Source organism: Aquarana catesbeiana, linkage group LG03, assembly GCF_042186555.1.
Source record: "Aquarana catesbeiana isolate 2022-GZ linkage group LG03, ASM4218655v1, whole genome shotgun sequence".
Lineage (NCBI taxonomy): Eukaryota > Metazoa > Chordata > Amphibia > Anura > Ranidae > Aquarana > Aquarana catesbeiana.
The window spans coordinates 16,830,648-16,857,927 of record NC_133326.1 but is presented as its reverse complement, the minus strand read 5'-3'; the positions used below and the strand labels follow the sequence as shown (position 1 = coordinate 16,857,927).

Here is a 27,280-nt window from a genome sequence, read left to right as displayed (position 1 = left end):
GTAAAACACTCCTGAAGTCTTCACTTCACTGTTTTTTTCCTATGTTATCATCATAACATTTGGTAGTCATATCTCAGAAAAATTCTAAGAAGTATCTTTTTTAAAATCTTTATTTAAGTCCCTGGATTTCATTGTAAAAATCTGGTCACCTTAACTTAACCCCTTCACGCCGATGTAATACATATATGTGGCCTCACTGCACTGGTCTTTTTTTCTTTGGGGCCACATATATGTGTTCCTCCCCTTGGTCTCGCCGAGAGCCCCGAGCCCCGTATACTAATGATCGGGACCCGGATTCTGGGTCACCTGATCGCTGTTGTAGCCTCTGATTGGCTACCAGAGTAATCAGTCACTGTGAAGCCCGCCCCTTGTGTTTTTTTCTTTCTGTAAGTGGAGAAGAAGGATACAAAGTTTCTTTCTCGTTCCTTGCAGAAAAAAAAGTGTAAAAAAAATAAAAAATAAAAATTAAGAAAAAAAAAACCTACATCAAGGTTTGATCTAGGTCAGTGCCAGGGTTAGTGTTTGGGTCAGGTAAGGGTCAAAGGTCAAGGTTAGGGTCAAAGGTCAGGATCAGTATATTTTGGAGAGGATTTTTTTTTTTTTTAGTTAACATCAGTGTCAGTGTGTTTTAGGTAGGACTAAAAAAAAAAGAAAAGCAAAAAAGCAGAATGCGCACTATTGCTTCTGGGCTGTACTACGGGTACACACAACAACTAACATACACATATGTGGTATCGTTGCGATCATCAGGAGCAGGAGAATTTATTTTGGATTGTTCTTTGGTGATAGGTTATGAAAGTAACATGAAATATACAGCTAAATTCAAATATATATTTTTTTACTGTTTTGGCCCAGTTTTCCTTGATAATAATAAAAAATAAAATAAAAATTAGGAGATATCTATAACTATTTACCACCAAATGAAAGCCCAATTTGTCCTAAAAAAAACAAATCCACCTGGATGCGCAAAGTTGTGATGATATGTACGGTTTTACTAACACAAGTCAAAGTTGCAAATTTGCGCTTAGGAATTTAGATTTGTTTTACCCTTAAGTGTGAAGGGGTTAAAGCAGTTGTAAACCCTTACATAAACCCAGTGAAGTGACTGGCCTCCGGTGATACACAGAGACAAAGCAAATCATCCTACATAAGTTGTACCTGTTTATCTGCAGTATTTCCTCCTCTACAGCTGTTTAAAGGACAGACTTTATACAGCTTCTCTGAGATTTCAGAAAAAAGGGGAGGGAGAGCTGAAATGACGCACTGTGAGCAGAGTTTTGAGCCCTGACTGGAGGGAAAAATCGATAGTTAACATGGTAGAACATTCTATCACTACTGTACTGATGGGTTCACAAACAAATACAAATTGTGAGGACTATGTCATTGCACAACCCGTCGTCCCATTTACCTTGGGTGCTTTGTGTCTATCAGTTCTTTATTTCGTTGCCATATAATCTGTGGTTCCGGCACTCCACGGATCTGACACTGAAATCTGGCCACGCCACCTTCTTCTAGAGTCGTGTCTCGGGGGAAGATGTGAAAATCCAAAATGGCTGTTGGAGGAGAGGAGAGGTACATAAAGAAGAAGCAATTCTACAACTTCAAAAGTTTATTTAAATCAATCAATTGGGTAGACAAATAAATTAATAATTTCACAGAATAATAAACTAATTTATTCATTCATCATAATTATAATCAATTAATCATTTTACATAATAAAAGAATAAATAAATCATATTTATAATAAATTCATAATTCCACAGAAAAAAAAAAATATTTTTAAAATAATAATAAATACATAAATAAACAAACAAATAAGTTCACATAATAAATACATGAAAATATTAATTGAATCATAATCATAATAAGTTAATCATGTCACATAATAATAAATTAATAAATCATAATCATATTAAAGTAATTTCACATAATAAATAAAGTAATACATACATTATTTAAAAAAGTGAATAAATAGATTAATCATAATAAATATATGCATACATAATAATAATAAATACATGAATCAATTCACATCACAAAGCTGCTTATACAGGCGTTTGAGCTTTGTTTTTTTTTTTTTCTCTGCCTCTAAACATTCCTCTATATTAGTCTATAATAGGGGTTGATTTACTAAAGGCAAATAGACTGTGCACTTTGCAAGGTGCAGTTGCTCCAGAACTTAGTAAATGAGGTAAAGCTTCACTTTGCAAAGAATACCCAATCACATGCAAGGAAGATATAAAAAAAAAAAAAACAGCTTTTTTTTGCAGGTGATTGGATGGTGGAAGTCGGCAGAGCTTCCCCTCATTTACTAAGCTCTGGTGCAACTGCACTTGCGGAGCACAACTGCACTTTGCAAAGTGCACAGTCTATTTGCCTTTAGCAAATCAACCCCGTAGTCTCCATGCACATTTTAGGAATTCTCAGGAGTGGCAGAAAAAAAAACCCCCTCCAAAGTCACATCCTGAAGATGCGCACAAAAAACACCTGAACGCTCATAAACATTCATAAATTCTTATAAATGCACGTTTATAAGTGTTTGGCATTTTTAATAAAATTATTTATGAAAAAAAAAGAAAATGAAAAAAAAAAAACCAAAACTCTAAAATACTTTAAAATAATTAATAAAATTTAACAATTGAATATAATTTTATAAAATAAAATAAATAATATGATTGTCATAATATTATTATTAAAAATCCATCTATCTATCTAGATATATAAATATAGAGATAGATTTTATATATATATATATATATATATATATATATATATATATATATATATATATATATAAAAAATTTCTTGGCACTACAACACTTATCTGTGAGAAAAGATATAACTTTGTTTTTTTCTTTCTCACTTGGTAGTTTTGTAAAGTCAATTGTCTAAAAAAAAAAGCTTGTAAATCAATAAACAGTCCAAACAGGTTAAGTTTAGCTGTGTGGGCCAAACCTGAAGCTCTTTTTTTCGTTTTGAAGTGAGTAGATGTGAAGATATGTTGTTTTTTACTTTATTTTTTTACTATTTTTCCTTGGATTTTCTGACGGATCGCTTTCCTAAACATCGCCTGCAGAGTCTGTGTAAATTTTAAATGAAAAATATTTTATGATTTGTTACTTTTATTTTTTTTTTCGGCCCTTGACTCGTCAGTAGATGAGGTAGGTGAACTGACAGCAATTACGATGGAAGGTCTGAAATAGTTCAGTATTTTCCTGCAGCAATTTCAAACGCAATGATTTTATATATACCAGTTGAGTTGGAAATACTACAGTTAACCATTCTCTGCAGGTAATTTCAACACCAACCCTAGTTCTCAAGTCTCAAGTAATGATCAATTTTTTTCGTAGGCATACAATAATATTTTTGTCTTTGGTGAGCTGTTCTGTACAATCTGATAATTTACTTTCACATATTTATTACTTATTTTTATGCATTTACTTGATTAATTCATATTTTGTACTGGCCTGATACAATATTAAAATTAAAACATTCCAATTGGAGATGTATATTTGATTAGATAACACTGAAGTATTTGGGTATAGGCATTTATTATTCAACCTAACATTTTTTAATGTAGGAAATGGTCAAAACCCCTCGTTACGTTTTGTTTCTTTTACTGTTTGTGTCAAGGAAGTGTCACTTCTGTCCAAAGTGAGGGGAAATTCCCTCTTAGACAATTGTCAATGGAAAAGGTGTCTCCATTGGAAGATTTCCATCACCGTTTCTGGTGAAATGTATTGGCTTGCTGATGATTGCCTTTAATAATAAATACCAAATTATAGTCTGTAAGTCCTCCTGTATTTTTGTGTTTTGCTACACTTATCACTAAACATTTGATTTACTAATGGAAGGACACCTGGTTGTCCATTTTGCTTAACAAGACGTTTTAAAATTGGTTTGACCAAGAAGACTCTCTCACACAGCCCTAATCTAAGAGCCTTCACATACTCTCACCTATGCAATGAAAACACAACAAAGGTTCATATAGGACTACTTCTCTCACACAATCATAATCTAACAGTCTAGAGCAGCCATTCTCAACCAGGTTTCCGCGGAACCCTAAGGTTCCTCCTTGGTTGGCTAGGGGTTCCTTGAGCTGTGGCTAAATGACCTCCCATCTGATGGGACCTTCATAGTTCCAGGTCCAACACCACTTGGCAGAGCCAGTGAAGATGACAATCTTATCACCACTGCAAGTGGAACATTTCTCCCACTGACCTCAACCTGAGTAAGGGGTGCTTTTCCAATAACCCTTGATAGACTAATCCCCGGGGGTTCCCTGAGACCTGAATATTATTTCAAGGGTTCCCCTGGGGTAAAAACGTTGAGAAAGGCGGGTCTAGAGCTTTTACATACTGTCTCCTAAGCAATAAAACCAAGAACTCTTCCCTCACACAGCTCTAATCTAAGGTTCCAGAGCCTTCACATACTCTCTCCTAAGCAATATAAGCCTGATAAGGTGCTAAAAGGACTTCTCTAAAACAACTCTAATCTAAGGGTCCAGAGCCTTCACATATCTTATCTTAAGCAATAAAACCAGGACTTTTCTCACATGTTGTGGAAATTTTTATTAATGTATGTTGTCAGATAGCCCCCAGTGTCAGTTTTGCTGTAATATGCTCATGCCAGCGTGTTCGCACATACAGACGTTGGTGGAACCATTGGCTGCGGAAACCTTCCCGTGGACAGGGCATATCTGTTAGGGATGTTCGTTCATGCCTCACCAAGGGACTGGCCACCTTACGGCGACTGCATTAACGCTTCAAGCAAGCAGATCTGCGTACATGGGAACAATAGCATAACCATACAAAAATCAGCCCAGTGAGCCATGATAGAGTACGGCTTGCGTCATTGGTAGCAGTGGGAATGTGTACACAGTCGTGTTCAGAGCCATGAAAATAGTGTTCAAATTGTGAGACACTTTGTGTCTCACAAAAAGCTTGCCACATGGCTCTGCACACGACCATCTGCACACGGCACTACTGGAATTTTTTTTTAATATATACATGTGTGTGATTGGTTCTTTTGAAAGAATACAAGTGTCTGATTGGCTGATTATGAAGCCACCACCTTCCTTTGTTATTCATGTTTATAGTATAAATTAAAGCAGCATATCATGGTAGAAAGGATTTTGCTAAGCTCAACGTGATACCAGCGTCTGTCTGTGTTACTTGGAGATAAACAAGCGCGCTTTCCTGGCATTATACCAGAGAGCTATGATTGTGCTTATTAGCACATGGAATTTTTTGCTTGTAGGAGCTTTATATTTTCCACCACACACACTGCCCTAAACTAAGGTTCAGCAGCTTTAATTTAATCTCACCTGAGCAATAAAAACCCAACACAGGTTCTAACAAGATTTCTTCTCTTACACAACCCTGATCTGAGGGTCCAGAGCCTTCACATACTCTCTCCTAAACAATAAAACCAAAAACCTCTTCCCTCACACAACCCTAATCTAATGGCCCAGAGCTTTCCTACAACAACAAAATCCATGGATTTTTTCCGACAGATGTTTGCTCAAACTTGTCTTGCATACACACGGTCACACAAATCTTTTTCGGAAATTCCGAATGGCAAGAACTTGGTGACATACAACACGTACGACAAGCCGAGAAAAATGAAGTTCAATAGCCAGTGCGGCTCTTCTGCTTGATTCCGAGCATGCGTGGAACTTTGTGCGTCGGAATTGTGTACACACGATCGGAATTTACGACAACGGATTTTGTTGTCGGAAAATTTGAGATCCAGATCAAATTTTGTGTGACGGAACTTCCGATGGAAAATGTCCGATGGAGCCTACACACGGTCGGAATTTCCGACAACAAGCTCCCATCGAACATTTTTCGTCGGAAAATGCGACCGTGTGTACGGGGCATTATTCTTTCACACAGCCCTAGCCTAAGGGTTCAGGGCCCACATACTCTCTTCTAAGCAATAAAACCAAGACTTCTTTTCCTACACAGCCCTAATCTAAGTTTTCAGGGCCTTTACACACTCTCCCCTAAGCAATAAAAACTCAATAAAAGTTCCACCGAAACTTCTTCTTTCACACAACCCCAATCCAATAGCTCAGAGCCTTCACACACGCTCTCCTAATCAATACAATTTAGACTTCTTCCCTTACACAGCCCCAATCTAAGGGTCTATTGCCTTCATATACTATATCCTAAGCAATACAATCAATACATCTTCTCTCACACAAATGGTTCACACACTCTTATGAACAAAAAAAAACAAAAAACAAGAATTCTTCTCTCACATAACCCTAAACTAATAGTCCAGGGCCTTCAAACACTCTCTCCTAAACAATAAAACCAAGACCTTTTATCTCACACAGCTTCAAGCTAAGGATCCATCACATACTTTCTCCTATGCAATAAAAGCAAGACTTCCTCTCACAGAGATCTAATTTAAGGTTTCTGAGCATTTACACACTCCCCTAAGCACTAAAACAAAGACTTCTTCTCTCACACTGCCCTAATCTAGGGGTCCAGACCCTTCACAAACACTTTCTTAAACAATAAAAACCCAAGAAAAGTTCTACAAGAGTTCTTCTGCACACCCTCTCCTAAACAATAAACCAAGACTTCTTCTCTCACACAACCCTAACTAAAGGTCCAGAGCCTTCACACAATCTCTCATAAGCAATGAAACCAATACTTCTTCTCTCATACAGCCCTAATCTAAGGATCCAGAGCCTTCACATACTCTCTCTAAACAATAAAACCAAGATATTTTCTCTCACACAGCCTAATCTAAGGGTTCAGAATCTTTACATACTCCTGCAATAAGCAATAAAAACCTGACAAAAGGTTCTAACAAGACTTAAGGATCCGGAGCCTTCACATACTCTCTCTAAACCATAAAACCAAGACCTCTATGCTCATACAGCCCTAATCCAAGGATCCAGAGCCTTCACATACATTCTCTAAACAATGAAACCAAGACCCCTTCTTTCACACAACCTAATCTAAGGGTCCAGAGCCTTCCTTCACTCTCTCCTAAGCAATAAAACTAAGCCATCTTCTTTTACAAAGACCAACCCTAATAGCATGCGCCTTCGCACACTTTTTCCTAAGCAATAAAACCAATACTTCTTCTCTCATACAACCCTAATTCGATGGTCCTGAGCCTTCAAACACTCGCTCCTAAGCCATAAAAACAAGGCTTCTCTCACGCAACCCTAATCAAAGGTCTCAGAGCCTTCATATACTTCCTCCTAAGCAATACAAACCCAACAAGGGTTTAAAAAAAATTTCTTCTCCTGCACAACTTAAACCTAGAGGTCCAGCACCTTCACACGCCCTCCCTTACACAAGCCTGACAGAGGTTCTAACAATTGCCCACTTTATCCAAAATTAAAAAAAGCTTTGTTTGGAGTTCCACTTGAAACAAATGATTTTGGCCGCCATCATGTACAGAGTTCCTATTATATAATAATTTCTACCCAAGGTACCATTTTTTCTCATTAAAAATCTCAAAGAAAAACTCTACATTCTAAAGGTATTTTTTTGGAAAGTCCCTGAAGTCAAGTCTAATTCAGCCTTGCTTGAAATGTACGACAGCATTAGCTGCATACTAAATTTGTATACACAGCACAATAACTTAACTGTAGTCACACATTACCAAATCTAAATGCACACCAATCAAATTCACTCCATACTCATTGCTACCCGCTGACAAGCACACCCAAAGGCGACACTGTCATGCTTTGTGATTCAAGCCTAACCAGCTCCCCTCAGTGTCACCTCCCGTTACTGTCACACCACAGCAGATGGGGGGGGTAGCGTGCTAACCTCTATAAAGTGTCCCTAGGGAAGAAGCTCTCAGTTCAGGTATTGTGCGGAAGTGAGAAATCGAGCTTCCTGTTTGTTTCTCCTCACACTTCGGTCTAGATGTTTGAAAATGTGAAAATGTCTCTTGCATCCTTAATCGTCAAAGCAAAGCTATTGCTGAAAGGGAGTTTTCTATAGCAATTTTCCTGTGAGATAAAATGTCAAGTACGGGTCTAGACGTTTTGTCAATGAATATTCATTTTTGGGTGAATATTTGCACCGTTCTTGTACATAATTATTCAGCACACATGAACGCACCCAATTTACACAGCATGCAAATGTATCTATATAATGGGCATACTTGATGGTTTTATGAAGTTACAGTGCAGAATACAATTTGTCTGTTGGAAATTTCAGGTTTCTAAAGATATAACATAGTTAGATGTAAACCCTAACTAAATGATATGTCATTTGCTATAGCTAAAAAAAAAAAAAAAAAAAAAAAAGAATGTTTTTACCTCTTTTTTATTGTTTGTTGCATCTCAGTGCTGCTGATCCCTTTCAGCCCCCTTCCTGCCTACAAGCATAACCACTTGCCAACCAGGCCAATTCTGGAACTTCTCTCCTACATGTAAAAATCTACATTTATTTGCTAGAAAATTTACTTAGAACCCTCAAACATTACATATATATATATATATATATATATATATATATATATATATATGTTACGCTAAGTAAATAGATACCACACATGTCACGCTTTAAAACTGATATGCCCATGGAATGATGCTTAACTACGGTACTCTAAAATCTCCATAGGCGACGCTTGAAATTTTTTGCAGGTTACCTGTTTAGAGTTAGAGGAGATCTGGTACTAGAATTATTGCTCTCACTCTGACGTTCCCTGTGATACCTCAGTTGTGGTGTGATCACCGTTTACATATGCACGTAGGACTTACGTATGCATTCGCATCTGCGCATAAGCATGGGGGGGGTGCTTTACATTTTTTCTTTTTCAATTTTTATTATTTGTTTTAACTTAAAAAAATTTTAAGCTGTATCTTTAATGTTTTTTTTGTATTAACTTTATTGCTATCACAAGGGATGGACAACATCCCTTGTGACATCATGGGCTCTGACAGGCCCTCTTTATGGAGAGATCTGGGGTCTATTAGACTCCAAATTTATTTTCTGGCCTCCAATCAGACACAAATTGTAAACAGAGAGGCGGAACGGGAAGTGGCTAAATCCTCATCTCTTCGGGATTCCGGGCGTCACAGGGGTGGGGTGGGGGGGGACAGTGTCAGCTGTCGCCCGGTCTCCGCTATCGGATGGGAGTTGTTAGCCCCCTTGTTACAGCAATAAAAAAAAAAAGTGTAGCGCTACCCCCACAGGGGCTGATGGTATTAACTGGTTCTTCCCCAAAAAGGCCACCAGCCACAGAGGCAACAGGCCACTCACTCTGGCTCCAATAAAGCAGTCTAGGGATTGTCTTTTTAAGATTTATTGCTTAAAGAAATTTTAACAGGTGATGAATTATGGCATTAGATACTCCAAAACTATTAACAAACAGCCATTAGAGGATAATCTTCTCCCGTAGTATATGTAAGTACATTACTGCACGTTTAATGCAGTATATTGCAGTGCAGCAGTGCAGTTTTATTGCAGTATATTGTAATGTGTCAGTGGAGTGTATTTGTGTAGTAAGTATTCAGGTTAAAGTGCACCAAACACCACTTTCTATTCATTAAAGTGCATCCTCGTACACATTTCCACATCTTCATTACATTTTATTAATAAGCGCCCCCCTCCCCAACATGTCTGGGAGGCCAACAAGGAGAGGCAGACGTTCCCATGGCACTGTGAGGGGGGCAGCAGCGTATGTGTCCACAGGCAAAGGTGGATGTGGTCAATCCTCAGGCAGGGCATTATTTCTTCCATTTAGTGAAGTTGCCCGTGCTATCCAGCCACAGCATGCAGAGAAGGTGGTGGACTGGCTTACTAAGCCAAAGTACATAGGGACTTTATAGGCAAAATCAAAATAATACATCAAAAAACGACAAAAATATAATCTTTTATTCATTACACAGATAAAAAACAAATCAGTGCAAAAATGACTCATGTGGGGTTATATATTGATGTGACAGTCTCTTCTCTCATATGGTGTTAAACATTGATGTGACAGTTTCTTCTCATTATGGCCCAACGTGTTTCAGGAACAGACTTGAATTCTTTCTTCAGGGGCATTTGCATAGAGAAGGTTATAAATTTAAAGCACTCAATGAGTCAGCCCGCAATGGGCTCACCGCATATAAAAACAACCAAGAATGTGTCTGCACCAGGGTTCGAAAGATCCCCCACATGTGGGGCACCGAGGCCTCGGATGTTTCACACAAGGATCCCAGACATGGCCCCAAGTCACAGCCAACAGATGGTGAGATAGAGAGGGTGGAGGCAAAGTCAAGGTTGCTGAGTATTAAGGCAGTAGTCACCACAGGGGGTGTCTGCCCCAGCCTTATGTAATCCACAGCCAGAGATGATCCCCTCGGCCCACCGTCGAGCCAGTCGAACCGTCGTACCCAAGGAGCGTGCTACTTGGGTTCAACGGTGGACCGAGGGGATCATCTTTGGCTGTGGATTACATAAGGCTGAGGCTGTGACTGGACACAGCCGATCACATGGTTAAAGAGCCGCGGCCACAGCTCTTTACAAACATCGGGGTGGCGCCGCATTCTAGCAACACGGAGCGGCCGTGGTCGCCGCGCCGCACGCCCCTGCGGGCTTGCGGGAGTGCCCCTTCTGGGCTGACATCATATGTCGTTGTCCCAGAACAAGAGCTGCAGCGCCCCTCTGTCATCTGACGGTGGGTGGGCAGCAAGCTGTTAAACTACCTCTTCGTCCCACACATACATTAAACTAAATATCCGGTGAACCCAGAACAAAGCTTGCGGAAAGAACAGGAAGATAATCTTTAAAAGAGGTGCCTGTGTGATGGTGAGCTATAGAGAGGGGGGAGGGAAAGTCAAGGTTGCTGAGGATTAAGGCAGGAGTCACCACAGGGGGCGTCTGCCCCAGCCTTATGTAATCCACAGCCAGAGATGATCCCCTCGGTCCACCGTCGAACCAGTCGAACCGTCGTACCCAAGGAGCGTGCTACTTGGGTTCAACGGTGGACCGAGGGGATCATCTTTGGCTGTGGATTACATAAGGCTGAGGCTGTGACTGGACACAGCCGATCACATGGTTAAAGAGCCGCGGCCACAGCTCTTTACAAACATCGGGGTGGCGCCGCATTCTAGCAACACGGCGCGGCCGTGGTCGCCGCGCCGCACGCCCCCGCGAGCTTGCGGGAGCGCCCCTTCTGGGCTGACATCATATGTCATTGTCCCAGAACAAGAGCTACAGCGCCCCTCTGTCATCTGACGGTGGGTGGGCAGCAAGCGGTTAAACTACCTCTTCGTCCTACACATACATTAAACTAAATATCAGGTGAACCCAGAACAAAGCTCGCGGAAAGAACAGGAAGATAATCTTTAAAAGAGGTGCCTGTGTTAGAGTGTAAAAGTTATTAGGAGGCTCTACAGCCGCTCAGATCACTTTTACATAAAAGCCAGGTTCTGGCTGAGCAAAACTCTTCAGACTCTGGACATACCAGGCACGTCCAAAGAGCAGAAGAGGTTAAAGTATATGTAAACCCAGACACAAAAAATCTACTACTGTATAAGCTTTAACATTTTAATGTAATTTCAAAAGTTTTTTTACTTAAAGTTACTGTTCACCCATAGTGATGTTTATAAATGAACACAGCTTGGGAGGTACTTTTAACATATTTACACAAAGTCCAGCAATAATTCCAAGGACGTGTTTAGAATCCTAGGAGCGTTAAGCCCTGTACTGCATGGTGACAAGGGGGGCCAATGGGCAGTTTTATCCGCTCAGAGATCAGAGATGCCCTAGCGACAAGAGGGCAATCTCTGATCTCTGCCCAGTTACTGGGTCTTGTTTGACAACACTGCCAAGCTGATGAGTTTCTAGCATGACTGGGAAGCAGCCTTGGGATTTGACCTACATTTCACCAGAGCGGGATTAATGTAGCTTGTGCAGAAAATCCCGAGGAACCAGTGCCACTCGCAACCTCTGCCCAGTGGATATTAGTCGAGAAGGGGTTAACCCCTCTACTGCCAGAACAAATCATGCCATGATCTCACTTGAACAGATACAATGCAAAAACCATACACTGGTTCTTAAGGTTCCTCTGTTGGGCATTGTTTATAAAATTATTTCCTGCACTGACATTTGCCTCGTGCTGTTTACAAAATTAAACTTATTAGTATAATGCCCTGTACACACGGTCGGACATTGATCGGACATTCCGACAACAAAATCCTAGGATTTTTTCCGACGGATGTTGGCTCAAACTTGTCTTGCATACACACGGTCACACAAAGTTGGCGGAAAATCCGATCGTTCTAAACGCGGTGACGTAAAACACGTACGTCGGGACTATAAACGGGGCAGTGGCCAATAGCTTTCATCCCTTTATTTATGCTGAGCATGCGTGGCACCTTGGCCGTCGGATTTGTGTACACACGATCGGAAATTCCTACAACGGATTTTGTTGTCGGAAAATTTTATCTCCTGCTCTCCAACTTTGTGTGTCGGAAAATCCAATGGAAAATGTCTGATGGAGCCCACACATGGTCGGAATTTCCGACAACAAGTTCCGATCGGACATTTTCCATCGGAAAATCCGACCGTGTGTACGGGGCATAAGTGTTTTTTTTTCCCAGACTAGAAAATCCAATTGGAAAAATTGGGTTAGCAATGTATACAAGTCGAATTGCTTTTTTTCATAATTAAAGTAGAAATCAAGATTTTCAATGCCCATCAAATGCAACCTACCAGTGCCCATCAAGTGCCCACCAAATGCAGCTTATCAGTGCCCACCAACTGCAGTCTCACTGTGCCCATCAAATGCAGACTCTGTCTGTGCCCATCAATGCTGACCCACTCAGTCTGTGCTCATCAAAGCTGAGCCCCTCAGTCTCTGTGCCCATCAATGTTGAGCCCCTTAGTCTCTGTGCCCATCAAAGCTGAGCCCCTCAGTCTCTGTACCCATCAAAGCTGAGCCCCTCAGTCTCTGTGCCCATCAAAGCTGAGCCCCTCAGTCTCTGTGCCCATCAAAGCTGAGCCCCTCAGTCTCTGTGCCCATCAAAGCTGAGCCCCTCAGTCTCTGTGCCCATCAAAGCTGAGCCCCTCAGTCTCTGTGATCATCAATGTTGAGCCCCTCAGCCTGTGCCCATCATTGCAGCTCCTCAGTCTGTGCCCATCAATGCTGAGCCCCTTAGTCTCTGTGCCCATCAATGCTGAGCCCCTTAGTCTCTGTGCCCATCAATGCAGCTCCTCAGTCTGTGCTTATCAATGCAGACCCTCAGTCTGTGCCCATCAATCCTGAGCCCTTCAGTCTGTGCCCATCAATGCTGACTCTGAGCCCCTCAGTCTGTGCCCATCAATCCTGAGCCCCTTAGTCTGTGCCCATCAATGCTGACTCTGAGCCCCTCAGTCTGTGCCCATCAATCCTGAGCCCCTTAGTCTGTGCCCATCAATGCTGACTCTGAGCCCCTCTGTCTGTGCCCATCAATGCTGACTCTGAACCCCTCTGTCTGTGCCCAATGCAGACTCACCAGAGCCTGGTTCACACAGTAGGTATCTCTCACTGTGTCACGGAACTTGCGTCTGATTGCTTTGGCGGCGCTGTAACAGGGTCCCGCCCCCTACACCGGCTCCTCCTGTGATAGATGGTATGTTACAGGGCCGCTGAAGAATTTAAACGCAAGCTCCATGACATGTCTATGTCATACACAAGAGGAGAAGGAGGAGGAAGGGGACTCAGGGAGGACTCTGCAGTCTGCACTTGGATTGGCTGCGGACACTGTAAGGACCGCTCATGGACACCCTGCTGATTCCTGCACACAACACATACATGTGGCGGCAAAACGGTAGACTTTAACGCCCACACACCGCACATATCGCACATATGCATCAATGGTCAGGCAAGGTTTCTGGGCTGAAAGTGAACTCATTGTGCATTCCCAGCACAGAGACAGAGCTGTGAAAGACAGTTGTCAGTTCCCACTAATGATCAATAGCTGGCGGGACTGTCTCCTACACATGTGACCACTGTTACAGCCAATCACATTAGTCACATGATCGTTAATCCTTCCTACCCCCGGGTGTACATGTACACTATATTGTCAAAAGTATTGGGACACTTGCCTTTAAACACACATGATTTTTTTAATGGCATCCCAGTCTTAGTCTGTAGGGTTTAATACTGAGTTGGCCCACCCTTTGCAGCTATAACAGCTTCAACTCTTCTGGGAAGGCTGTCCCCTTGCTTTGTGCACTGGTGCGCACTCATGTTGGAACAGGAAGGGGCCGTCCCCAAACTGTTCCCACAAAGTTGGGAGCATGAAATTGTCCAAAATGTCTTGGTATGCTGATGCCTTAAGAGTTCCCTTCACTGGAACTAAGGGGCCAAGCCCAACCCCTGAAAAACAACCCCCCCCCCTCCACCAAATGATTTGGACCAGTGCACAAAGCAAGGTCCATAAAGACATGGATGAGCGAGTTTGGGCTGGAGAAACTTGACTGTCTTGACCTCAACCTGATAGAACACCTTTTGGATGAATTAGAGTGAAGACTGCAAGCCGGGCCTTCTTGTCAAACGTCAGTGCCCGACGTCACAAATGCGCTTCCCAGAAGAGTCGAAGCTGTTATAGCTGCAAAGGGTGGGCCAACTCACGCGTCCCAATACTTTTGATAATATAGTGTAGGTGGGGTGCAGTGTGTGTGGCAGTAACTCACACAGACAGGTGCAATAGAAAACCTGTATTGAAATAAAGCAACGATAGCCCACAACAACCTGGAGGGTTGTATTGTACCGAGATAGTCCACTTGCCCCCATTCTTCTTGACTGTTCCCACCCTTTTATTGCTAGAAAAGAATAGAAAACAAAAGAACAGAATAGAAAATAAAAGAACAGAATAAAATAAAACAGAATAGAATAGAACAGAGAATAAAATAATACAATAGAAAAGAATAGAATAGAAAATAAAGAAATAGAATAGAAAAGAATAGAATAGAATGGAATAAAATAGAATGAATATAGCCATCTTCTGAAATTTGAATTTTGAACTTTAAATCTGAATTTCGAATCAATTTGAAAATAACAAACATACGAAACGAATTTCCAAAAATGAGTCATTTTAACCTAACGATATGGCAAAATTAAATTATTAACCTAAAGCCTCCCTCAGAAAAAGTACAAATACTGTAGCTGCTGACTTTTAATATTAGGGCACTTACCTGTCCAGGGTTCCCGCAATGTCGGCACCCCAGCCGATCTTTCCATCGGCTCTTGGGTGCTGCAGCCAACCATTGCTTCTAATGCTGCGTACACACGATCGGACTTCTCGTCGGAAAAAGATATGACGGCTTTTCCGACAGGATTCCGCTCAAGCTTGCCTTGCATACACACGGTCACGCAAAAGTTCGCTGAACTTACGACCGTCAAGAACGCGGTGACGTACAACACTACGACGAGCCGAGAAAATGAAGTTCAATGCTTCCTGAGCATGCGTCGAAGTTTTTCCGAGCATGCGTAGGAATTTTGCGCGTCGGAATTGCCACAGACGATCGCATTTTCGGATAGGAACTTTTTCCGACCGAAAAATTGAGAACCTGCTCCCAATCTTTGGCTGGCTGGAATTCGGCCAGCAAAAGTCCGATGGAGCATACACACGGTCGCGTTTTCTGATGAAAAACTCTCATCGGTCTTATGCGGGGGGGGGTCCACTATGCCACCCAAATTCCGATCATGTGTACGGGGAATAAGAGAAATTGGCAGTGAAGCCTTACGGCTCCCTATTGCGTATGCGTGCGGCACGCTGCGCTTTCTGAATGGCCCGGCGGTGGGGGAAGGAGTAGGGGGGCCGAACTCCCGGGTGGTCTTGCTGTGGCAAAAGGGGCCAAATGTGGCACCGGAGGGGCGGTGGAGGAGGCAGATAAGCGGAGCTTTCACTTTTGGGTGGAGCTTCGCTTTAACTAACGAATCAGAAAACGAAAACAAATGTTTCCGCTGTGCACATCTCTAGTATGGATTATTTTTGGAAGATAAGGATATTGTTTAGAATAATTCTTTGGCCCTCTAGCTGTTGAGAACTACAGGTCTCAGAAAGTCGGGATGCGTACTTCTCCCAACAACTGCAAGTCCTCAGATATCTGACAGCTGGAATTACATCGCTTGCTCGTTATTTTTTATTTTTTTTTTTATCAATCAGACCCATTGAACCTCAAACAACATTGCCACTGAGGGACTCGCTAACGTCAACAGCTAATCAGTTCTGGTAATTGTTATGACAACCTCTACAGTCACTTCTTGTGTGGTTGAGCCGAGACTTCTCAGAAACCCTCCTTAGGAAATGTGATGGAAAAGACATCAAAGACCATACAGAGCAGCTGCATCATGGAGAATGACAGAGTTAATACCACTACCGGCTGGCACGGTCCCAGCTGAAGCTGCCTCCCTTCGTGTGGAAAAGTAGGCCAGATTCCCACATGACCACCGCTGCTTTCCAGCAACTCCGACTCGTTTAGGGAGAAAGAGCTGAAAATAGCTCCTGTGGGAACTGTGACAGGGCGGATCCGCCTGGGGGGGGGGGTCCACTATGCCACCCAAATCAGCCGGGCTCGCTGTATGCAAACAGCGTTACATCTTGTTGACCATGTCCTTAATTAGAGGCTAATGTGGCCAAATATGTGTCCTGATTGTCTAGGTCAGCTGGCTTGTTACACAATACTGAATGTTTTATACAGTATCTCACAATAGTGAGTACACCCCTCACATTTCTGTAAATATTTTCTTCTATCTTTTCATGTGACAACACTGAAGAAATGACACTTGTCTACAATGTAAAGTAGTGAGTGTACAGCTTGTATAACAGTGTAAATTTGCTGTCCCCTCAAAATAACTCAACACACAGCCATTAATGTCTAAACCGCTGGCAACTAAAGTGAGTACACCCCTAAGTGAAAATGTCCAAATTGGGCCCAAAGTGTCAATATTTTGTGTGGCCACCATTATTTTCCAGCACTGCCTTAACCCTCTTGGGCATGGAGGTCACCAGAGCTTCACAGGTTGGCACTGGAGTCCTCTTCCCCTCCTCCATGATGACATCACGGAGCTGGTGGATGTTAAGACCTTGCGCTCCTCCACCTTCCGTTTGGGGATGCCCCACAGATGCTCAATAGGGTTTAGGTCTGGAGACATGCTTGGCCAGTCCATCACCTTTACCCTCAGCTTCTTTGGCAAGGCAGTGGTCGTCTTGGAGGTGTGTTTGGGGTCGTTATCATGTTGGAATACTGCCCTGCGGCCCAGTCTCTGAAGGGAGGGGATCATGCTCTGCTTCAGTAGGTCACAGTACATGTTGGCATTCATGGTTCCCTCAATGATCTGTAGCTCCCCAGTGCCGGCAGCTCTCATGCAGCCCCAGACCATGACACTCCCACCACCATGCTTGACTGTAGACAAGACACACTTGTCTTTGTACTCCTCACCTGGTTGCCTCCACACACGCTTGTCACCATCTGAACCAAATATGTTTATCTTGGTCTCATCAAACCACAGGACATGGTTCCAGCAATCCATGTCCTTAGTCTGTTTGTCTTCAGCAAACTGTTTGCGTACTTTATTGTGCATCATCTTTAGAAGAGGCTTCCTTCTGGGATGACAGCCATGCAGACCAATTTGATGCAGTGTGTGGCGTATGGTCTGAGCATGGCAGACTGACCCCCCACCCCTACAACCTCTGCAGCAATGCTGGCAGCACTCATATGTCTATTTCCCAAAGACAACCTCTGGATATGACGCTGAGCACGTGACCTCAACTTCTTTGGTGGACCATGGTGAGGCCTGTCCTGAGTGGAACCTGTCCTGTTAAACTGCTGTATGGTCTTGGCCACCGTGCTGCAGCTCAGTTTCAGGGTCTTGGCAATCTTCTTATAGCCTAGGCCATCTTTATGTAGAGCAACACTTCTTTTTTTCAGATCCTCAGAGAGTTCTTTGCCATGAGATGTCATGTTGAACTTCCAGTGACCAGTATGAGAGAGTGAGAGTGATAACACCAAATTTAACACACCTGCTCCTCATTCACACCTGAGACCTTGTAACACTAACGAGTCACATGACACCGGGGAGGGAAAATGGCTAATTGGGCCCCATGTGGACATTTTCACTTAGGGGTGTACTGACTTTTGTTGCCAGCAGTTTAGACATTAATGGCTGTGTGTGAGTTATTTTGAGGGGACAGCAAATTTACACTGTTATACAAGCTGTACACTCACTACTTTACATTGTAGCAAAGTGTCATTTCTTCAGCATTGTCACACGAAAAGATAGAATAAAATAATTACACAAAATTTGAGGGGTGTACTCACTTTTGTGAGATACTGTAGATGCCGCAACACTTGGAACCATATTTCTGATATAACTTGACAGTGGCAAAGGCTGACTGTAAAAAAAAAAAAAAAAAAAACTAGTGACAGGAAAAATATTAATTTTGATTAAACTGAATGAATAATTTGGAGATTAAAGCGTTTGTTACCCCAACACTTCATATTCGTGATCTGTGCCGGCTGTACCATGTACTTGTATGGGAAAGTCTCCTGTTCTCTTTGTATTGCTTCCTTTGTGTGAAATCCCTGATGTTCCTGATAGTCCCTCTGCTTTCCTTTTAAAAACTGAGAGAGCACAGCGTAGTCAGTTCTCTAGCTATGCTGGGAACTCAGGGTGTGACTGTGCTCTCCTCCAATGATCAGATTTGTCCCCGACACGCCTCCACTGCGCAGCCATTCACTAGGAAGATCTGTGTGCTGCTGCTTCTAGACATGGGCAATTTGTTTCGTTACAAATTTGTTTTCGGATGAAATTCATCAAAAAACTCTTTTGATGAATGCATACGAAAGACAATTGTCAGAAAGAACGAAAATCCGCAAGAAAGAAAATCCGCAAGAACGAAAATCAGAAAATCAGAAAATCAGAAAGAGCGAAAATTCAAAAATTTCAAAAGAACGAAAAACGATTCAACCGATGAGTTTGACGAATCGATTACATTCGGATAATTTTGTTTTTCATATTTTCTATCATAATTAAATTATTAACTATTATTATGGTTTTTTTTAGTTATTATTATTATATATTATTACTAATTATAATAAAATAATAAATAATTATAAAGTAATAAATAATAAAATAAAAAACTATAATAATAGTTATAAACTATTAAATTATAAGTATTGGAATTTCCTTTCTAATTCGGCTGCCTGTTAGTGAACGCAACAAATTCGAATGCATCCAAAGTTACAAATGATCTGAAGTAAGGAATGTCGCATCTAGAGGAATGGAACAGAACAAATACAAATGCATCTGAACTTATAAATGATCCGAAGTAACGAATGATACGATAAACGAAAAAAAAAAGCGAATGAAATGAAGACAAAAAAAAAAAGCACATTTTTCGGTAGTGCACATGTCTAGCTGCTTTTTCTCCCCCCATCTTGTATGCAGCTGAGAACAGAGGGAATGTGATCACTTCTAAAAAGAGGGCAAACGTTTATAATGTTTTTTTTTGTTTGTTTGTTTTTTATATATGTAGAAATGTTTTGCCTTTCATTTCTATTTTAATCTGAATAAGTTGTTTTACAAGGTGATCGTTTACAATCACTTTAAGCCATGATGCATGATCAGCTGATAATGTCTACACATGTTCAAAAACTCAATTTCCATACACATCATAAAAAGGAGTAATAAACTTGAAAGGTTCTGTTATAACATATATTAACCACTTGGACCTTCGGAAGATTTACCCCCCTTCCAGAACAGGCTATTTTTTGCGATAAAGGCCCTGCGCTACTTTAACTGATAGTTGCGCGGTCGTGCGGCGCTGTACCCAAATAAAATGTATGTCCTTTTTGACCCACAAATAGAGATTTCTTTTGGTGGTATTTGATCACCTGTGCGAGTTTTATTTTTTTTGCACTATAAACGAAAAGGACTGACAATCCTGAAAAAAAAAAAAAAATACAATATTTTTTACTTTCTGTTATAATACATATCCAATAAAAAAAAAATTAAAAGTTAATTTCTTCATAAATTTAGGCCAATATGTATTCTGCTGCATGTTTTTGGGGGAAAAAATCCCAATAAGTGTATATTGATTGGTTTGCGCAAAAGTTATAGCGTCTACAAACTATGGTTTATATACTGGAATTATTTATTTTTTTAATTATTTTTTTTATACTACAAATGGCGGCGATCAGTGACTTATATATTGTGGCAGACATTCTGACACTAACTGACACTTTTGACACTTTGTGGGAAGCAGTGACAGCTAAAAATATGCACTGTCACTGTACTAATGACACTGGCAGGGAAGGGGTTAACATCAGGGGTGATCAAAGGGTTAACTGTGTGCCTAGCCAGTGTTTATGTGTACTGTGGGGGAGGTGATTTTACTAAGGGATGTGCTTTGCAGGGAAACAAAATCCACCACATCCCCGCTGACAGGATAGAGCTTTGCCTTGTTTATATGAGCAGAGCTCTGTTCTGTGTTTCTCTTTGCCGATCAGCGGGTGCCGGCGGACATCCATTGGCCGGCACCCGCTGATCGGCTTGTGCTATTTCTAATCACAGCACAGCCGCAGCACCAGTGGCACGTGTGCACCCCCTACTCAGAAGTGCCGGATCACACACTAGGTACATGATCTGGCACAGGAGAGCGGTTAATAAAATATGTAATAATAATTAATAATATAATATAATATATTGCAGCTTACCAATCCTTAAAGTGGAACTAAACCCTCCTATCTTTTTGAGCCAAGGAAGCTGCCATCTTAATCTCTATTTGATCAGCAACTGCCATCCTGCTGCACATGTGATCAGTTATTAATCCATTCATTTGATGGGTTACAGTTTGGTTGATAACAAAAGCAAATGTGACAGTTAGCAATCCAGGAATGTAACTGTTTTTTGAAACATCAGCGTCCTCCACCATCAGGGCTCCCATCATCAGTGTCACCCACCATCAGTGTCCTCCACCATCAGGGCACCCACCATCAGTGTCCTCCACCATCAGTGTCCTCCACCATCAGTGTCCTCCACCATCAGGGCTCCCATCATCAGTGTCACCCATCATCAGTGTCACCCACCATCAGTGTCCTCCACCATCAGGGCTCCCATCATCAGTGTCACCCATCATCAGTGTCACCCACCATCAGTGTCCTCCACCATCAGTGTCCTCCACCATCAGGGCTCCCACCATCAGTGTCCTCCACCATCAGTGTCCCTCACCATCAGTGTCCCCCACCATCAGTGTCCTCCACCATCAGTGTCCTCCACCATCAGTGTCCTCCACCATCAGGGCTCCCATCATCAGTGTCACCCACCATCAGTGTCCTCCATCATCAGTTTCCTCCACCATCAGTGTCCTCCACCATCAGGGCTCCCATCATCAGTGTCGCCCACCATCAGTGTACTCCACCATCAGTGTTTCCACCATTAGTGTCCTCCACCATCAGTGCCCCCACCATCAGTGTCCCCCACCATCAATGTCCTCCACCATCAGTGCCCCTACCATCAGTGTCCCCCACCATCAGGGCTTCCACCATCAGTGTCTTCCAACATCAGTGTCCCCCCACCATCAGTGTCCCCCCACCATCAGTGTCCCCCACCATCAGTGTCCTCCACCATCAGTGTCCCCCCAAAATCAGTGCCCCCTCCATCAGTGTCCCCCATCATCAGTGTCCTCCACTATCAGGGTCCCCCACCATCAGTGTCCTCCACCATCAGCGTACCCCACAATCAGTGCCCCCACCATCAGCAACCCCCACCATCAGTGTCTTCCACCATCAGTGTCCCCCACCATCAGTGTCTTCCAACATCAGTGTCCCCCACCATCAGTGTCTTCCAACATCAGTGTCCCCCACCACCAGTGTCCTCCACCATCAGCGCCCCTACCATCAGTGTCCCCCACCATCAGCGTCCCCCACCATCAGCATCCCCACCATCAGCGTCCCCACCATCAGTGCCCCCCCATCAGCGTCCCCCTCCATCAGCATCCCCCACCATCAACGCCCCCACCATCAGTGTCTTCCACCATCAGTGTCCCCCATCATCAGTGTCCCCCACCATCAGCGTCCCCCACCATCAGTGTCCCCCACCATCAGTTTCCTCCCCCATCAGTGCCCCCACCATTAGCATCCCCCACCATCAGCATCCCCCACCATCAGTGCCCCCACCATCAGTGCCTCCACCATCAGTGCCCCCACCATCAGCGTCCCTCACCATCGGCAAATCGGCAAAACAAAACGAATGCAGCCATCACATCTAAGGATTAATAAGCTACAAAGAAATACTTGTTTTTGTTTGTTTTTGGGTTTAATACACCTTTATGTAGCCATCTACATGAATATGAAGACCAGAAGCGAGCATTGTAATGGGATGAATGGTCTATCTGACTGTACGAAAAGTCTGTGCCTTTTATGGTCTACCAGTACAGCAAATGGAGATGTCTAATGATAACAGCCCTTGCTGAAATGCACGTTCTGGAATAGATAATTTATTAACACCTTGTTATTCATGTGTGAGACCAACGATCGACAGCTTTTTGTTTATGGGGTCCCTTTCAATTTAAACTTGACAGTCAGCTTGCTTCAGGGCTGCCAGCCAGCATGCATACTGCACATTGCCAGCATCTCTGGGGAGAATGGAGCACTTTTTCATGTTTACTTAAAAATAAAAAAAAAGTGCATATATATATATATATATATATATATATATATATATATATATATATATAGTTTAGTCATTTACAGTATCTTGAAAAATACCTTTAAAATTTTCCACATTTTTTAATGTTACAACCAAAAACGTAAATGTATTTTATTGGGATTTTATGTGATAGACCAACACAAAGTGGCACATAATTGTGAAGTGGAAGGAAAATGATAAATGGTTTTCACATTTTTTTTTACAAATAAATATGTGAAAAGTGTGGGGGGTACATTTGTATGGCGCCCCCCTGAGTCAATACTTTGTAGAACCCCCTTTCTCTGCAATTACTAGACTTGTGCACAATGGAAAATATTGTTTAGTTTCAGTTCGTTGTCATTCGAAAAATACATCATTTCATTCCGTTATATTCGTTATGTTACGTTAATTTGTTTTTGGATAATTCGCTATTTCTGTAGAGTGCCGATATTCGTTATACTGAATCTCGAATCATGTCGAATTCATTCGTTATATGCGCTATAATTTCTTTCGTATTCGCTGAAATTCATTATTTTTTTATTCGGACATTCAGGTGCATCCGAATGTCCGAAAGATGCAAAATTTGGCCGAATTTCGATTCGTTACGAAACAAATTGCACATGTCTAGCAATTACAGCTGCAAGTCTTTTTGGGGATGTCTCTACCAGTTTTACACATCTAGAGAGGGACATTTTTGCCCATTCTTCTTTGCAAAATATCTCAAGCTCTGTCAGATTGGATGGAGAGCGTCTGTGAACAGAAATTTTCAAGTCTTCCCACAGATTCTCAACTGGATTTAGGTCTGGACTGTGACTGGGCCATTCTAACACATGAATATGCTTTGATCTAAATCATTCCATTGTAGCTCTCAACTGGATTTAGGTCTGGACTGTGACTGGGCCATTCTAACACATGAATATGCTTTGATCTAAACCATTCCATTGTAGCTCTGGCCAGGGGCGTAACTAGAAATCACAGGGCCCCATAGCAAAATGTTGTATGGGGCCCCCCCTGCAAACAGCCCCCCACAGCTGCCCTAGTGTCAATGCAGCATGACCTGTGCCCCATACATCGTGACCTGTGCCCCATACATCCTGACCTGTGCCCCATACAGCGTGACCTGTGCCCAATGCAGCGTGACCTGTGCCCCATACATCGTGACCTGTGCCCCATACATCGTGACCTGTGCCCCATACAGCATGACCTGTGCCCAATGCTGCGTGACCTGTGCCCCATACATCATGACCTGTGCCCCATACATTGTGACCTGTGCCCCATACATTGTGACCTGTGCCCCATACAGCATGACCTGTGCCCAATGCTGCGTGACCTGTGCCCCATACAGCATGACCTGTGCCCAATGCTGCGTGACCTGTGCCCCATACATCGTGACCTGTGCCCCATACAGCATGACCTGTGCCCAATGCAGCGTAACCTGTGCCCCATACATCATGACCTGTGCCCCATACATCGTGACCTGTGCCCCATACAGCATGACCTGTGCCCAATGCTGCGTGACCTGTGCCCCATACATCGTGACCTGTGCCCCATACAGCATGACCTGTGCCCAATGCAGCATAACCTGTGCCCCATACATCGTGACCTGTGCCCCATACAGCATGACCTGTGCCCAATGCAGCCTAACCTGTGCCCCATACATCGTGACCTGTGCCCCATACATCGTGACCTGTGCCCCATACAGCATGACCTGTGCCCAATGCAGCGTAACCTGTGCCCCATACATCGTGACCTGTGCCCCATACAGCGTGACCTGTGCCCCATACAGCCTCACCTGTGCATAGGAAGAGGCAAGCCGCCCAGATCAGCAGAATATTCCACTCCCTGTTGCAACACACCTGGGTGGGCTCTGGTATTATACAATATTTTCTTTCTAATTTTTAACACTTCTTTAAAAGTTTGTGTTATTTGGGTCCGCTTCAACATTTATAAATGTGCAAAATGCAGCAAACCCTTTATCAATAGTGACCCTGAACTCACAAAGCGAATTTTTGCTATAAGGGAACATCTAGAAATGGTAATTGTGTCTGAGCAGTTCCCTGAAAAATGTACCTTTTTGTCTTGAATTTCTCCTGTAATAACACAGAGTGTTTATATTGCCGCGACTCAAACCGCAGCGATTATGAAAAAGGTCCCTGCACTACTTTTTACCGATTTCATTGCAACTTGCATAGACTTCTGTTAAATGAAGTCGCAAGCCGCAATGAATCCGATGTGATGTGCAGCTTTGAAATTGCCCTGAAGTAGCTTGATTTCAAAGCCGCACCGGTGTGAACCAGGGCTAAACCTATCTATCTAATCCTAGCACCTGTCTAGGAGGGTGCTACAATAAGGGTTGGTAAGGGTTCCCCAGGACCTTAAATATATTTTTGGGGCTCCTCTGGGGTAAAAAAAAGATTGAGAAAAGTCGAGCTAGAAGGTAGTGTGAGGGAGGGATAGGAGAAGGTTTTTTTGCCTAGAGTTGGGCTCTATACACTATATTGTCAAAAATATTGGGACACCTGCCTTTACACGCACATGAAATTTAATGGCATCCCAGTCTTAGTCCGTAGGGTTCAATATTGAGTTGGCCCGCCCTTTGCAGCTATAACAGCTTCAACTCTTCTGGGAAGGCCGTCCACAAGGTTTAGGAGTGTGTCTATGGGAATGTTTGACAATTCTTCCAGAAGAGCATTTGTGAGATCAGGCATTGATGTAACTCGCTGGCATGGCCTGGCTCTCAGTCTCTGCTCTAATTCATCCCAAAGGTGTTCTATTGGGTTGAGGTCAGGACTCTGTGCAGGCCAGTCAAGTTCCTCTACCCCAAAGCTTGCTTATCTTTATGGACCTTACTTGGGGGGGGGATTATGGTGTTGTTTTTCAGGGGTTGGGCTTGGCCCCTTAGTTCCAGTGAAGGGAACTCTTAAGGCGTCAGCATACCAAGACATTTTGGACAATTTCATGCTCCCAACTTTGTGGGAACAGTTTGGGGACGGCCCCTTCCTGTTCCAACATGACTGCGCACCAGTGAACAAAGCAAGGTCCATAAGGACATGGATGAGCGAGTTTGAGGTGGAGGAACTTGACTGGACTGCACAGAGAACTGACCTCAACCCGATAGAACACCTTTGGGATGAAGTCGAGTGGAGACTGCGAGCCAGGCCTTCTCATCCAACATCAGTGCCTGACCTCAGAAATGCTCTTCTGGAAGAATGGTCAAACATTCCCATAGACACACTCCTAAACCTTGTGGACAGCCTTCCCAGAAGAGTTGAAGCTGATATTCAACTCAATATTGAACCCTACGGACTAAGACTGGGATGCCATTAAAGTTCATGTGTGTGTAAAGGCAGGTGTCCCAATACTTTTGACAATATAGTGTATATGCCCTAAGTTGTAGCTCAGAGATCGGAACCAGTCAAAGAATAAGTTTCATGCGGTAAAATTCATGTGCTTTACGGTCGAAAAATAAACAACTGTGGACCATCCCCTTGACAAATCCGAACCTGTATGTTTTTGCCGCCTAGTCTGTCCTAGACATGTGCTTCAGTATATTTTTAGTAAATCCCATGGGCCATAGTCAAAGCCTTTTTCCGCCGACATACAGCACTTCATATTCAGGAAAACAATGCCGATATAAATAATGTAACTTGCCTTTTCCTATTGTTTGTTTTGGAAGAGTCTCTGTGGGTAAAGCTTGTGCACAACCCGTCTGCAGATCATGACAAAGAACATTATTCTGTATGCAAACCAAAAATCATCCTATACATCCAAAATGACAATGTAATGAGCACAGCCGGGAGTAAATACGATAGAAAAAATGCAAAAGTACATTTCCTGGATTATTTTACTGGATTATGCTTGTTTAATGAATGACAGGACGGAAAATGTGTGCAATTGTTAGTATTTATGCTGATCCAGTGCTAGTTACATTCTCTGCTGCTAGAAAGATACGACAGAACAAAAATTGTGAAAACAGCACAAGCAGCAAAAATCGAAACTAAAAATAACCCCAGAAAACTAAAAGGACCCATACATACACTATATTACCAAAAGTATTGGGACGCCTGCCTTTACACGCCAATGAACTTTAATGGCATCCCAGTCTTAGTCCGTAGGGTTCAATATTGATTTGGTCTGTCCTTTGCAGATTTAACAGCTTCAGCTCTTCTGGGAAGGCTGTCCACAAGGTTTAGGAGTGTGTCTATGGGAATGTTTGACCGTTCTTCCAGAAGCGCACTTGTGAGGTGCTTAAGCAGGGTGAACTTGGGGGTCATGATCTGGCACCAACATGTGGCAAAACACATCCCCACCATCTGGAGATCTGGTAAAAAACGTCCGGTGCTTGGACTCCATACCTTAAGGGAATTCCGAGTTACTTGTTCCTGTTTGAGTTCCTACAGACCTTCACTCTCTCTTTAGATTGGCTTGCCTACTGCCTGCCCTGACCTTTGGCTTGTTTCCTGGATCTTGTTATTATCTATTTCCCCTTTGGCTCCACCAATACTCCTGCTCTGCTTCTGTAACCGCTTGCATGGCCTTTTCCCTGCACCTTGAGCAGGGTGAACCTGAGGGTCATGACCTGACACCAACACACAGAGAAACCCATCCTGCCATCAGGAACTCTGGTGAA

The 27,280-nt window shown here is 42.8% G+C and overlaps 1 protein-coding gene across 1 annotated transcript in view; it reads right to left on the bottom strand.

Moving 5' to 3' along the window:
* IGDCC3 (immunoglobulin superfamily DCC subclass member 3) overlaps positions 1-27,280 on the bottom strand; it is a 272,243-nt gene that overhangs the window by 111,267 nt on the left and 133,696 nt on the right. Inside the window, exon 3 of the mRNA XM_073618325.1 lies at positions 1,409-1,553. Within this exon, the coding sequence (XP_073474426.1) occupies positions 1,409-1,553 (145 nt within the window). The remainder of the gene's footprint in view (positions 1-1,408; positions 1,554-27,280) is intronic.